This window comes from Nothobranchius furzeri, chromosome 11, assembly GCF_043380555.1.
Source record: "Nothobranchius furzeri strain GRZ-AD chromosome 11, NfurGRZ-RIMD1, whole genome shotgun sequence".
Lineage (NCBI taxonomy): Eukaryota > Metazoa > Chordata > Actinopteri > Cyprinodontiformes > Nothobranchiidae > Nothobranchius > Nothobranchius furzeri.
Window position 1 is genome coordinate 37,494,432 of NC_091751.1, and position 14,168 is coordinate 37,508,599.

General features: G+C 42.2%; 1 protein-coding gene across 5 annotated transcripts in view; it reads left to right on the forward strand.

Annotated features, from left to right (window-relative positions):
- Positions 1-14,168, forward strand: part of LOC107383427 (ATP-dependent 6-phosphofructokinase, platelet type) — a 39,041-nt gene that overhangs the window by 20,784 nt on the left and 4,089 nt on the right. For 2 of the 5 annotated variants that reach the window (XM_015956032.3, XM_015956031.3), the window contains exons 11-16: positions 705-769; positions 3,705-3,774; positions 4,427-4,573; positions 8,613-8,683; positions 9,023-9,110; positions 10,997-11,149. In XM_015956032.3, coding sequence (XP_015811518.1) covers positions 705-769; positions 3,705-3,774; positions 4,427-4,573; positions 8,613-8,683; positions 9,023-9,110; positions 10,997-11,149 — 594 coding nt within the window. Of the gene's footprint in view, positions 1-704; positions 770-3,704; positions 3,775-4,426; positions 4,574-8,612; positions 8,684-9,022; positions 9,111-10,996; positions 11,150-12,931; positions 13,085-14,168 lie in introns of all 5 variants that reach the window. The other 3 variants (XM_015956034.3, XM_015956033.3, XM_054743454.2) reach the window with 2 other exon arrangements.

Sequence of the window (14,168 nt, forward strand, 5' to 3'; positions counted from 1 at the left end):
AAGTGTGCATGTGGTGCAACACACAAACGTTTAAAAGAATAACATTGTTTTGTTTATAAGTTTATCAAAGGATTTACTGTCTGCACTGTTTGCAAAAATATGAACCAGTGGACAGATTTTGTTGAAATGCTCAGATGTTCTTTTTTGCTATGCATTTACAGCTGAGACATCTTTAATGTCAGTCCACATCAGATGGCCACCAAGGAAAACTCACAGAAAAAAATGGCTATAGCTTAGTTCATTTTACAGATGTTGAGCTAGATTTTGATGTAGTAGCTGCAAGTCACCCCTAACACACGCTGGAGGCCTAACAGGTTGTGGGATGTTGCGATTCTGTGATATCCTTTAAGACACTTTTTGAGCTTTGCTACCAGGCTCTTTCTCTGTGCAGAATTAAACAGAGGAGGAGTCTGACAGGCCAGGCTAGTAAAATACAGCATGTACATTTGTCCAGAGAGGCTGTATTTGTATAAAAAACTCTCAGTTATGAAAAGGCAAACATTATTTTTTGCATTTTTAAAATTAATTAAGGGTCAAGGTTAGGGTCATACAGAGTGAACAGAGAGGATTGTGGCGCTTGGTGCAACTGAGCTGAGATGTTTCTAGTCTACAACAAAACCCTCCTGCATTCGTCTGGACTTAGCATACACACAGTCAAAAAACAGGTCTGTTGATAAAGCAGTTCTGCTTTGTTTTGTCATCAGACCCAGGAGGTACAGAAGGCCATGGATGAGAAGAATTTTGACGAGGCAGTCAGACTGCGCGGCAGGTATGTTTGATTACATGTTTTTGAGACACTCATGTGGAGCACATGGTTGTAAATTATTTGAAAGAAATGCACAAAAATTAGACGCTGCATGATGTTTCATCATAACAGAAGATTTCTTGTCAGACTCCACGCACACTCTTGAATCAAGTTTTTAGTTGTCATTTACAGCAGCGTCTCCGGCATGAGAGAGTGGGGCACAAATAAAGTTGTGCACACTTTGTTCAAACAGTGTATTCAGAAGTAAAACTATTGAACATACTGCTGCATGTCTTTGTGGCAGTCACCAGAAGCACGTTTGTGCATCAGTAGTCTTACCAAATGAGGATCGGGGTTGAATCCCACAAAAATAATTTTTGTCAACTTAATGTGAATTCTGAAGAGCATGAAAACCTGGAAGAAAAGAGCTTAAATGGCCTGTATTTACATACCACCTTTAATACATACAGCCAATCACCCATGCACACATATTCACATGTAGGCTGTGTCCAAATTCAGGGGTTGCATGCTCATGAGTACCCGTCCTCATCGGTCTCAGGAGAACGTGTTCTTCCGGGACCGGATGTTAACAGCTGTGGATTTGGACAGTCTAGCCTTAAATATTTGTCCCACCCCTACTTCGGCTGATGTCCTGTCACCTAGCAACTGCTGCCGTACTAAGAAGAAGCTGCAGAAGTGGAGCTCACACACGTAAACTTTTTCCTTGTTTTGTTACTATTTGAGATTGTACATCAGATGTAGTGTCGGCATATTTTGCATGTCAGGCTGAGATGCAGGTATAGGATAATGTTATTATTTTGTTTTAAGTCTAAAAGCTTGTGCCAAATTCATGTCACCATAAGCTAGCTTCAGGACTTGAGTAAATTGGGGTACTGAAAAACATGAAAACGCTGCTGTATTTCATATCCATCTGTGTGATAGCACGCAGTGCATCTCGGGATTCCTAGATGTGAGGAGACTATACTGCACCTGTTCTCAAAATCAGGGAAAAGAAGAACGGATTTCAAGACCACTTTCATTTGAATTTTGGACAGTCTTCGTTGTGGCGCTTTGACGTCACTGGTCTTAAAATTTGACCTCATGACCCCTGAATTTGTACACAGCCATTGGCGTTGATGACCCACATTGTAGCCACGGCCAAATGACAGAAGATACAATTACTGGTGTCTACTTGTGTAGCTCTACAGCTCAATCAGTAAGGCATTAGTTTGGTTTGCAGTTAGTTCAGAGTTTGATACAAGACCAAAAAAAGGCATTTTATAGTCTATGGGAATTCTTGAGAAGAAGAAATGTTCTAAAAAACATCCCATTAGTATCTACTTGAGTAGCTCAGTCTATCATGTGATGGGTTGGTGTGCACAAGAATCAGGGTTTGACAACATGAAATGCTTTAATAAACACTGTAGAAGCGTCCTCTGGTGTAGCTCAGTCTCTTAGGTAAGGACAACTGTACATACGGTTCAGGGTTGAACTCCATGTAAAAGAGTATAATTTAGATTTAATTAATTTTATTAAGAAAATGAAATGCTATTAGAATGATTCAAAAGAGTCACCTTGTGTAGTTCAATCTGTAAAACACTGTGATGCTGTGCATAAGGTTCAGGGTTCGAGCACAGGAGAATCAATTGGCCGGCCCCAGTCTCTGACGTCTGAAGAGAATTAGGTTTTCTGTACCTGTCGTTTATGCAATTTTCCTCTAAGTTATGGCTGGGCGATATGGCCTAAAATCAACATCACAATATATTGAGGATTTCATCTCGATAACGATAAATGGACAGTAACTACAGGTATGCACCGAATCAAACGTTGTCCACTAGATGGGGCTGTCACGTGTATTAAGTTGTCACATTGGCTGTGTTCGAGATGAGCCAGTTCTGCGCAGATTAGACCAGCGGTGATCAGCGCGCAGTGCTCGCCAGTTAGATATGTGTCCGACTTAACGCCGACTTGCTCTGACGTCATGCCTACGTAGGCAACGATAACCGTGTGAGATCAAGGTGGCAGCAGATTTTGGAGCAAGGCGATGCAGTTTCTCTCCACCCGCTGCAAAACCTAGGGCCTGACGAGAAACGCCTGGCTCTCACCTGATCTAAGATCATATTTTGATCCAAACATCCGGTGGTAGAACATGAAATGTTAGTTGGTCACGTGTATTCTGTAAATCATGTTACGTTGATGATGACAACTATATAGGCCATAAAGAGAAATGTGTTTTGTTATTTTCTCACGTTTCCTATGAGCACACTAAACCTACAGCTGATAACCTTTACTTATTATTACAGTCATGTCTTCATGTACAATATATGATATCCACAAGCACGTGAGGATGTGTTTCAGTTGCTAACAGGCACCAGAATCAAAATGAAAAACTAAACAAGTATGAACTCTGACTCGATATGTTCATCCATCGTCACCCGTGAGCTACACATGTAGGGAAATCTGTCCAACTTAAACGCCGGTTTTCAGCCACTCCCCCTGCTGCGTCCATCTGCTCTCGTCTGTTTTCCAGGTGAGGCGCTGCTCAACTCGAACAAGACCATTTTTACGTGACTCATGGTGGTACAGCTTCTTAAAGGGACATGAACGCTGCCAACCTACACACGTTTTAAAATGTTTTTTAATCAAATTTATTGACATGGGAAAATTTTTCTCGATAAGTCAGGAATTTCCATGAAGATAATTTTTTTATTTATTGCTCAGCCCTACTCTAAGTGAACAACTCTTTTCCACTATTATTTTAAATGAGCACAGAGATCCAAATCCAGAGATGTCACATCTAATCTGACCAAATTTCACAGAACAAAACATGTATTCAGGTGGTTTAACTGCGATGATGTTCACGTCTGTTAGTGTTGCTTCTCTTAGATGCTTCCTCGATAGAAAACACACCAGAAACAAAGTCTATTCAAACTGGTTAACTTTCTTTTTCAATCTGCAGGAGCTTTGAACATAATCTGAGTACCTACAGACTGCTCGCCTCCCGCAAAGCAGATTCTGAGCTCCCAAATGTAAGCACCACAACAAACAACTTGGAAAGGTCTCCTGCAGTCTGGCAGCGTTTAAACATCTCCAAATCTGTCCAGTTTGACTCAACTGCCTCCAAAGTCAGACACTCTGCAGCCATTTACTGGAAAAATAAACTGCTTGAGTGCCTTTTTCTTTAGAAGCTCATAAAAGTGAAACACAAAGAACTATTTTCTGTGACTCATGCAACTGTCAAACAAATAGTCACACTAATTTGGAGGTTGTTACGAGAAAGCAAAGAAACTTGTTGCCTCACTGTGTCTTTTAGCAGCATGTGGCTTGTTGCATGATGCTGTTCTGCTGCAAGGCTCCTCGGCAGTTGAGGAGAACCTGGATGGCTTTTTATGACAGCAAAAACACCTCCATGATGAGGACCAGGAGTGAGTTTTCTAGTTTACTTCTCACCACAGGATGCCCTTCATGGCCACTAGACGTTGCAGACGTACCATCTTTACCAAACCAAGCTTCACACATGCCGTTTGCTGATTGCAGCATGCACACCTCGGAGGTGTGATGATGTTTCATCAAAATGTGTTGGAGCTTGGTGTTTAAACATACGGCCGTGACGTATGTTAGGTTCTTCTTCCTCTGCTGTTCGTGGCCGTCAGGCTCATTCATGTGTGCTTTTACCTCCAGAGCTCTTTTAACGTGGCGGTGCTGAACGTGGGCGCCCCGGCTGCAGGGATGAACGCCGCCGTGCGTTCTGCTGTCAGGGTGGGCATCACCGAAGGCCACAAAATGTTTGCTGTCAATGACGGATTTGAAGGATTTCATAAAGGCCAGGTGGGTCCGATAGATGATGCACGTCAGAATGACGACAACTGTAACCTACTGGTCAGAGGGCTTCTTCCTGTTTCTAGAGAATCTGCTCGCTGATAAAACCACTGAAATGTGACCTTTAATCTTTGCTCTGGCCTTGAGTCGTAAACCCGCTCCACTAAGAGATATTTCAGACCATCGAGTCCCGTTAGAATAGAATAGAATATCCTTTACTGTCACTGTACACACTCGTACAACGAAATTTGGAAGCCACTCCCAGGTGCAAGTTGAAAGAGATACGTAACACTTAACAATTAAAATTCAGTCTGGACAAATACTTCCTTCATAAATCGTATAAAATTAGAACCATGCAGCTTGTGTGGTTCCATCAGGGCTACATCTGCAAACATTAGATAAAATAAGAACATGTCCTTTCAAATTAGCACGTTCTTTTTGTTGTTAACCGCCATGATAGCACTGGGAAAAAAAACTGTCTGAAGCGGTTTGTCCTGGTCCTCTGGGATCTGTACCGACGACCCGATGGCAACAGCTGAAACAAGTGATTCCCAGGATGGAACTTGTCCTTAATGATGTTGGAAACCCTGCTGAGATAACGGGGGTATGCTAAGTACTCCAGGCTGGACAGCGAGCAGCCAATGATCCTCTGGGCTGAATGTACTGAATGTAGCAGCCACCATCTCTGATCTCATAGGTTTGTCCAAGCAGACAACTTTTTTCTTTAATTTCACTGTTTTCTTTAAAGTTTTAAAACAGGAATTGAAGGTTTGACCCAGATTCACACTGACTGGATTCTGTTGTTGAAACACTTGCTGCTTAAATAAATGAGCCCCTCTTCCTGAGATGAGATTGGAAGCAGCGCCCACGCCTTTCCCTTCTGAGGTTTGGATTGCGGCGATAAAAGTTCCCACCCACGCGTCTGAATCTGAGCAGCAGTCTGAGGCGCTGACCTGTGGAGACCTCACTTCAGTGTCCACAGAAACAGAGCACAACTCTACATTTCTATGAGTCACAAACCTAACACGACTCTTGTGTTTCTGTTAAACTCACAAAAAGAGTTTTTTTTATTTCTAAACTCATTGTTCACTCTTCTGCACGTTAGCTAGACGTTAAAGTTGAACCCATAAAGGGAGCTATGGCTGTAACTGTGGCTCATTAGCCTTAAGTTCCTCTCGGTGGCGGATTCATTTACTGCCCTGATTCTGAGCTCCAACATGACAACAAGTGCTGCTCGCCGTTACTGACAGCAACAACTCTGCGTCCAACTCAGCTGACAGCGAGGAGCTGTGTTGAATGCGGGCCGTCCCTGAAAAGGGAAGCAACGATCCTCGGCTCGACAGAGCAAAGAGCTGCTCCGCCTCCATCGACGCTAGACAACAGAAAAAAACACAGGGCGGGAATTTCAGCCGCACCATCTGATTGTGTTGTTTTTCTGTTTACTCGTGGACCACTTTTGTTTCCTGCTTTTGGCTTGTGCTTCCTCGTAATGTATTATGTGTAGGAGATAATATAGAAAAATTGCTGGACGTTGTCAGGGAGGAACTGATAAAACTGAAGCAATGGTTTGACAAAAATAAACTATCAATAAATTTAGAAAAAACAAAATATATAATATTTGGAAATTGAAGCATCAATACAAATGTGAAAATGATTAGTAATGATTGATAGAGTTTGGGAATGTAAATTTTTAGGTGTCGTAATTGACCACAAACTATTTTGGAAACCACAAATCAAAAAGGCTACTGCAAAATTAAGAAGTATAGGAATACTATCTAAAGCTAAATATCTCCTAAAAAGCTAAGTGTTGCATGCATTGTACTGTTCACTTATTCTGCCACACCTCAATTATTGTATAGAGGTGTGGGGAGATACTTATAAAACCACCTTACAGCTGTTATTTAATCTTCAAAAATAAGCAATAAGAATAATACATAATGTGGGATTCTATGAGCATACCTGCATCTCTTTTTAAAATCTAATCTATGGTCAACAATATTTTTAAATAAAACTCAGTGCAAATAATGTATGAAGCGAAAAATCAACTTCTTCCACTGAACTTACATTTTAGGGAGAGAGGAGGAGATTATACAGTTGTGGTCAGAAGTTTACATACACTTGTAAAAAATATAATATAATGGCTCTACTGAGTGTCCCGTTATTTCTAAAACTCTGATTTTTCTCTGATAGAGTGATTGGAACAGATACTTCTTTGTCACAAAAAACATTCATGAAGTTTGGTTCTTTAATGTCTTTATTATGGGTTAACAGAGAAAAGTGATCACATTTGCTGGGTCACAAATATACATACAGCAACATGAACTAGCAATTTTGGTGACTTAGAAACGTGTCAGTGAACTGAGCTTCATAGCATGGCCTCTTAACTTCTTGTGAGTGATTATGAGTGACTACAGCTGGTGACTTCTCTTAGGCCAGGTAAATAGGGCTCATTGGATACAAACGCCCAAAAACGCTACAATGGGAAAGTCAAAAGAGCTCAGCATGGATCTGAAAAAGCGAATTATTGATTTGAACAAGTCAGGAAAGTCACTTGGGGCCATTTCAAAGCAGCTGCAGGTCCCAAGAGCAACAGTGCAAACAATTGTTTGTAAGTATAAGGTGCATGGCACTGTTTCATCACTGCCAATATCAGGAAGAAAACGCAAGCTATCACCTGCTGCTGAGAGAAAATTGGTCAGGAGGGTAAAGAGTGAACCAAGAATCACCAAAAAGCAGATCTGCCAAGAATTAGAAGCTGCTGGAACACAGGTGTCATTGTCCACAGTCAAACGTGTTTTGCATCTCCATGGACTGAGAGGCTGCCGTGCAAGAAGGAAGCCCTTGCTCCAAAAGCGGCACCTTAAGGCTCGACTGAAGTTTGCTGCTGATCACATGGACAAAGATAAGACCTTCTGGAGGAAAGTTCTGTGGTCAGACGAAACAAAAATCGAGCTGTTTGGCCACAATGCCCAGCAATATGTTTGGAGGAGAAAAGGTGAGGCCTTTAACCCCAAGAACACCATGCCTACAGTCAAGCATGGTGGTGGGAATATTATGCTGTGGGGCTGTTTTGCTGCCAATGGAACTGGTGCTTTACAGAGAGTAAATGGGATAATGAAGAAGGAGGATTACCTTCACATTCTTCAACATAACCTAAAATCATCAGCACGAAGGTTGGGTCTTGGGCGCAGTTGGGTGTTCCAACAGGACAATGACCCCAAACACACATCAAAAGTGGTAAAGGAATGGCTAAATCAGGCTAGAATAAGGGTTTTAGAATGGCCTTCCCAAAGTCCTGACTTAAACCCCATTGAAAACATGTGGACAGTGCTGAAGAAACAAGTCCATGTCAGAAAGCCATCAAATTTAACTGAACTTCACCAATTCTGTCAAGAGGAGAGGTCAAAGATTCAACCAGAAGCTTGCCAGAAGCTTGTGGATGGCTACCAAAAGCGCCTAATTGAAGTGAAAATGGCTAAGGGACATGTAACCAAATATTAGCACTGCTGTATGTATATTTGTGACCCAGCAAATGTGATCACTTTTCTCTGTTAACCCATAATAAAGACATTAAAGAACCAAACTTCATGAATGTTTTTTGTGACAAAGAAGTATCTGTTCCAATCACTCTATCAGAGAAAAATCAGAGTTTTAGAAATAACGGGACACTCAGTAGAGCCATTATATTATATTTTTTACAAGTGTATGTAAACTTCTGACCACAACTGTACACTCAGAGGCCAAAATAACATGAGACAATCATGTGTACGTATCACACACAAAAAAAGTAAAAAATGTTTTGTGCTAATCCTGAGCTTGGATTAGTTTCCACCTTCATAAAACAGAGAGAAATTAGATTTGATCATCAAGGCCTGCTGCTTTGAAGAAACAGATGCAGAACACAATCTGAGCAGCTTTTAAAGGGTCACATCTGACCAAAACCAGTATTTCAGTGATTTTTTCATACGTTTGTTTAAATGTGATATATAAATTCATTACCTCTTTGAAAAGTGCCAAAAATTTAAACAATTGTATTTTTTTATACCAGATTAAAGAGATCAAATGGGGAGATGTTGGTGGTTGGACCGGTCAGGGAGGGTCTCTACTGGGGACCAAAAGGTGAGATATGAAAAGACTTATTCTGTACGACTTTAGCTGAGACCGGGCTGCAGCTGTGTAGCCACCTTTTCAGTTAGAGTCACACTAAAGTAGCTGCATTATCCATGAAAATTCTGAATGTCTGTTTTTATACTCTCACTTGGACTTGTCCTTGTTGTCTTACCTGTGTTTTCTAAAATCTATCGAACTTTCTGTTTCACAGAAACTAAAATCTGAAGAATTCTAGGCGGATTCAAAACACCTGCCATGATTCTGAGCCTTAAAGCTCCCACTGAAAACACACTGAAGATTGTGGTCATTTACAGTAAAATGTCCCAATTGTTCCTTGTTTCGCTTCAGGACTCTTCCAGGAAAACATCTGGATAAGATCGCTGAGCAGATGAGGATCCATAACATCAACGCTCTGCTGGTGATCGGAGGCTTTGAGGTGCGTAAGAGCCACTTTGTGTGTTAACTTCTCAATATTTACCTGGAAATGTGTGTCATCCTTTTGAAAATCACTGAGCTATGGATAAGAACAGCAGACGTGTTGATTAATCTAAAACGTTTTTAGGAATCTGCTTTATTTTTATATTTTCTTTATTCAGCGTATTTTTTGTTTCTGTCATGTTCCGTTTACCACCGAGTTTAATAACCGTCACCAGCTTGCTCTGTTTTACCCTCAGCTTTCAGAACATGACTCGACCTTTTTGCTGTTACACACACGCACACACACGCGCGCGCACACACACAGACACGTGCACACACATGCGCGTGCGCACACACATGCACGCACACACACACACGCACACCCACACACGCGCGCATACACACCCACACACAGACACGTGCACACACATGCGCGTGCGCACACACACGCACGCACATGTACGCACACACACACACACACCCACACACAGACACGCACACATGCGCGTGCGCACACACACACACACACAGACACGTGCACACACATGCGCGCGCGCACACACACACACGCACACACACGTCTCATGTGTTGCTTGAATATTTGTGACCACGCTACAAAGTCAAACTGCAGAATAAAAGGATCAGAAACAACAAAACTCAACCAGAAGCTTAATTAAACACCAGCGATACATTTTAACCACATTCCCAAAAGCCATCTGCAGCCTCTCAGCCCACTTTTATTTCTAAGAGATGCAATTAAAACAAAACAAATAAAATCAGGAGATAAAATAAATCCCACGTCTGTTAAAGACATATTTATGATGAGTCTTAATTGCCAGCTTATTAGGAGGGAAATAAAGACTCAGAGAAGCTATTAGTGGTAATTATGGGTCTGAGTCACCCAGTCGTGTTTTTTCCCAACAAATTCTTGTTTTTCACAAATAAAAAGACAAAACTAAAGCTGTAAATTTCACAAAAGTCTCAAAAGTTCCCAAAAGTTGAGTAAAGCTAGTAGAATTATGTTATAGACATTAAAATTGTTAATCTTGAGCAATAAATGAATCTTTTGTTGGCTTTCATTTGTAATCACCTCTTTGTTGGTTTCAGCTGAGAACCAAATGTATCAGGATACAACAATCCACAGTTTGAGCCCCGTGATCGTGAATGATGTGGTCAGTAACGCGGCACTGAGAGTTTAGATCATTGTTTTGGATTTTGGGGTAAAAACTGAATATAAAACTGCTTTTAGACTGGAGCTTCAGTTCCTAACTTGAAACTAAACTGTTGTTGATTATTATTCTAACGTTTCGGCTCCTGCAGAAAATAATGACAATTCCTAATTTAACAAAACTTCCTGTTCAGAGATGATGTGACTGCTGCTCATTTCACTCTCCAGGATAAAATCTTAGCCCCACCACAAAAAAACCCAGTTTGCCTCAATTTTGGTCTTTTCAAGCAACGACATGGACTTCCTGTGTGTGTGTGTGTGTGCGTGCGCGCGCATGCTTGGCTCGGCTCTCTCCTCTTGGCTTCTCCCACCACTTCACGTTGTTTGTCCCATGAGGACCTCTGTTATTTCCCACCACATTTCTCCCATCAGCCGGCCCCTCCCTCCCTCCCTCCCTCCCCCTTTTTGGAAACGTGCCACGCTCATCACGAGGTTTTGTTTCCACTCGGACTCGTATCCCAGCTCTGAATGGGCCTCGGCGAGTTCGGGCTGCAAAATAACAACGCAAAAGCTGATATGAGAGCGCTTTTCTTCATGGATGAAGATGGATGCATCTTCTCCTGAACGCTTCCATTAAACCTCCCCTATCCTCACTCTGACCTTTAACCTTGTCTACCATGTTTTTATCTCTCCATCCTCATTAACAACCAATAAGACGCTGGCTCTCACTGCTGCAGGCCTACATGGGATTACTGGAGCTTTCCTCGGCCCGGGACAAGTACTCAGAGTTTTGCGTGCCCATGGTTATGATCCCGGCGACGGTCTCCAATAATATACCTGGTTCTGACCTCAGCATCGGCTCAGACACGGCGCTGAATGCCATCACTGATGTAAGTGTGTCTGGGTCCGATGTGCATGAGGGTGTTTGTGGAAACTGCAAACAGGCCGTAGATCTGGGCTTTAGGGGGAGTTAGAGAGGTTCTGAAGCAGCTCGGGTCCTTCTGAAGGAGGCGAGGACTATCCAAGATCACAGTTAGACTGTTTTATCATCACGATGCAGACAAGATAAAAGGTTAATGAGGAGGAAATCAGGATTTGTGGGGCAGTGTCAGCGTTAGGGTTCTAGTTCCACTCCAGTAAGGCTCAGTGGTCGCTCGTTGGGTTACATCTGGACAAATCTGGGATTTTTACTGACTATGATTCAAACCAATGGAGCCAGTTGTGGTTCGGCTCAGATTATTAATTTAATCCTAGTGAATCTCCTAATTCCACAGAGAACATAAACAAGTCCAGTTCAGCCTGGTCTCATTCATCAGATCAGCAATTGTTAATATTTGATTCATCTTTAAATTAGAAAAAAGTTTTACAGCTAAAAATCCCAAAAAGGGACACAGAAATTGTTCCCTGATTGTTCCCTAAAATAGGACCAGAAACCAAAGATGTGGACTAATTTACTGCTGTAAACGGAGCTCATGCTAACATCTTGGTGTGAACAATAACAATAAGAAATGTAAATGGTATAAATAAGAAAAACTCATGTAAACGTAAACAACTTGGCTCATTTTCAGCTGAGAGCTTTTATGAGAATAAAAATGTAATATGAAGTGAAATAAACGAGGCTCTGGTTTAAATCCTGTTAGTTCCAGTTCTGTCCCACGCCTTCTCCAGCTTCTCGTGCAGTTAGTTCTTGATCAGGCCCGACTACAATTCACACACATCAAAACAGTGTCGATTTTAGCTTCAAGCTAAAGTTTTGATGATTTGTTTCATAAACCATTAAATGATTTTAGTTCAGAACCTTTTAGAGCATCACTGAGCTTTACAGGAGCCCATTAGCAGCTAATAACTAGAGGTCATCGAGGTTGTTTGTTGTGTGAGGCGAGCTGGTCAGCGGAGGTCTCAGGTAAGTGTCAGCATGGCATGCTGCATGTGTGTGTCCACTCTGTGTGTCCGAGCAGCTCGTGTGTGTGTGCGTGTGTGTGTTAGTAAAGAGCAGACAAGCATGAGTTAGTCTGGATCCATTCAGGTCTGTCCTCTAAACAACACGGAGACAACAGTAGATGTCCTCCATGGACACGGTTCTGAGACCAGGCAGAGCTTCTCCTTCAGTGTTGGACATAAATGGAGACATCGATGAGCCCCACATCTAGTTTTTATCTTCTTGCGTCAACACCATCACTGTCAGCTGCGATGCCCCCACCCCGTCTCCCCATTCCATTCTCTATAAGCCAATGAGAAGCCCCTTGTGCTGATTTCCTGGAGAGAGCCAGCCGGCCGTGCACTTCACAGCTGCAAGTTCAAGGTCTCTGAATTAAAGTGGACCTTTTTTTTACCCATCATGCCTTTGTCACAAAGACATTATGTATTTTATAAGGATAAGAAGTAGTTTTAAGTTCTTGTGTCCAATTAGAAAATAACCATACTTTCACCTAGTGTATGCTCATTTATCCAACTAGAAGACTTTAGCTGATCAGGAACATTCAGAGAACCCGAACGGCCTGTCAGCATCAAACAGAAACGTTCTTCTTGTGCTACATGATTTGTATAAACACTGCTTCTTCAGTATGTCGCACTGACCCAGTTCAGTTTGACCCCAACAAGACAGGGGGAGCATGAGCAGAGGAAGGCTTCCCCCTAGTGGTTTAACTGTGTATTACGGCCACCACCATCAGGCCTTTGAGTCTCTGCTGGAGCTGTACGAGGCCCGGGCCCACTACCAGGAGTTTTGCATCCCAATGTGCATTCTGCCCGCCACCATTAGTAACAACGTGCCAGGTACCGACCACAGTATCGGAGCCGACACGTCGCTCAACGCCATCGTGGAGGTAAGGGCTCAGCGTTACTGCAGAGGGGAAATAATGATGAGAATTTACCTGAAAGATGTTAAACTGTAATTAAAATGATGTCAGATTTAGAAAATGGTTACAAAAACTAAACTACTGACAATGAATTTACTCAAACTGAGCAGATCTTAGATGGAAGGTTGATCATTTAACAGATCAGTGGCACAGTCACCCTGCTTTAATCTTTATCTTTAACCTTGGAATGTCCAGGAGTATCTGGTGGTTTGACCTTCGTATTTAACATGAAGTGATGCTGTTTATGGTTCTAGACGTAGGATGGAGTCTTAAAACCTAAATATAAGATCAGTTCTTTATCAGACAGGAAAACAAAACAGAACCAGAGTTACGTGGTGCAGCCTGCAGGCGATGAACTGACCCAGACCTTCATACGATGCTCCAAGGACAGTTTAGTGTTAAATCTCTAAAAAACAAGGAAGGACTAAAGTTGCCAGAGGTCAAAACTGAGACTGAACTGATCAAATGTAAAGAAGCTGGTACTGGAGGTGCATGGCAACTGGAAGGTTCATGCAGGTTGATGGAGTTAAAGCAGGATAATGCAGCTGCATAGCCCTGACTAAGTGCTGCATGGTGCAGACAAGGAACCAAAGAAAAGTCCTAAATGTGAGTAAAAATAAAGTCTAGACCTCAGCTGCATGTCAGCGAGTAACTGGTGTGTTTAACCGACACAGGTGCACTTGTGCTCTGCGTCGCTGTGTTTCCGTGTGCTTTTGCATGGGTGAAGTCTGCCAGAAGGAACGATCCAGAGCGTGTGCCGTTAGGCGGTACCGCACGCCGGCCGGCTCTGACTGGTGGACTTCACCAATAGAAAACAGAAAGATGCACATGTTGACTTTAAAGCCACTAAAACTTGTAGTTTTGAAGCTCTTTGGAAGAAAAAGCTAAATGGATGATAAAAGTCATCTGCTGCAGGGTTTAGGAGGTGAATCTGCAGAAATAATCAACCTGTGCATCAACGTCAGAACGACTAACGACAAATGTTTTACTTTAAAGCAGAGCCACTGCTCTTTTCCTTAACAATCTAAAACTTTCTCCACATCACTCCATA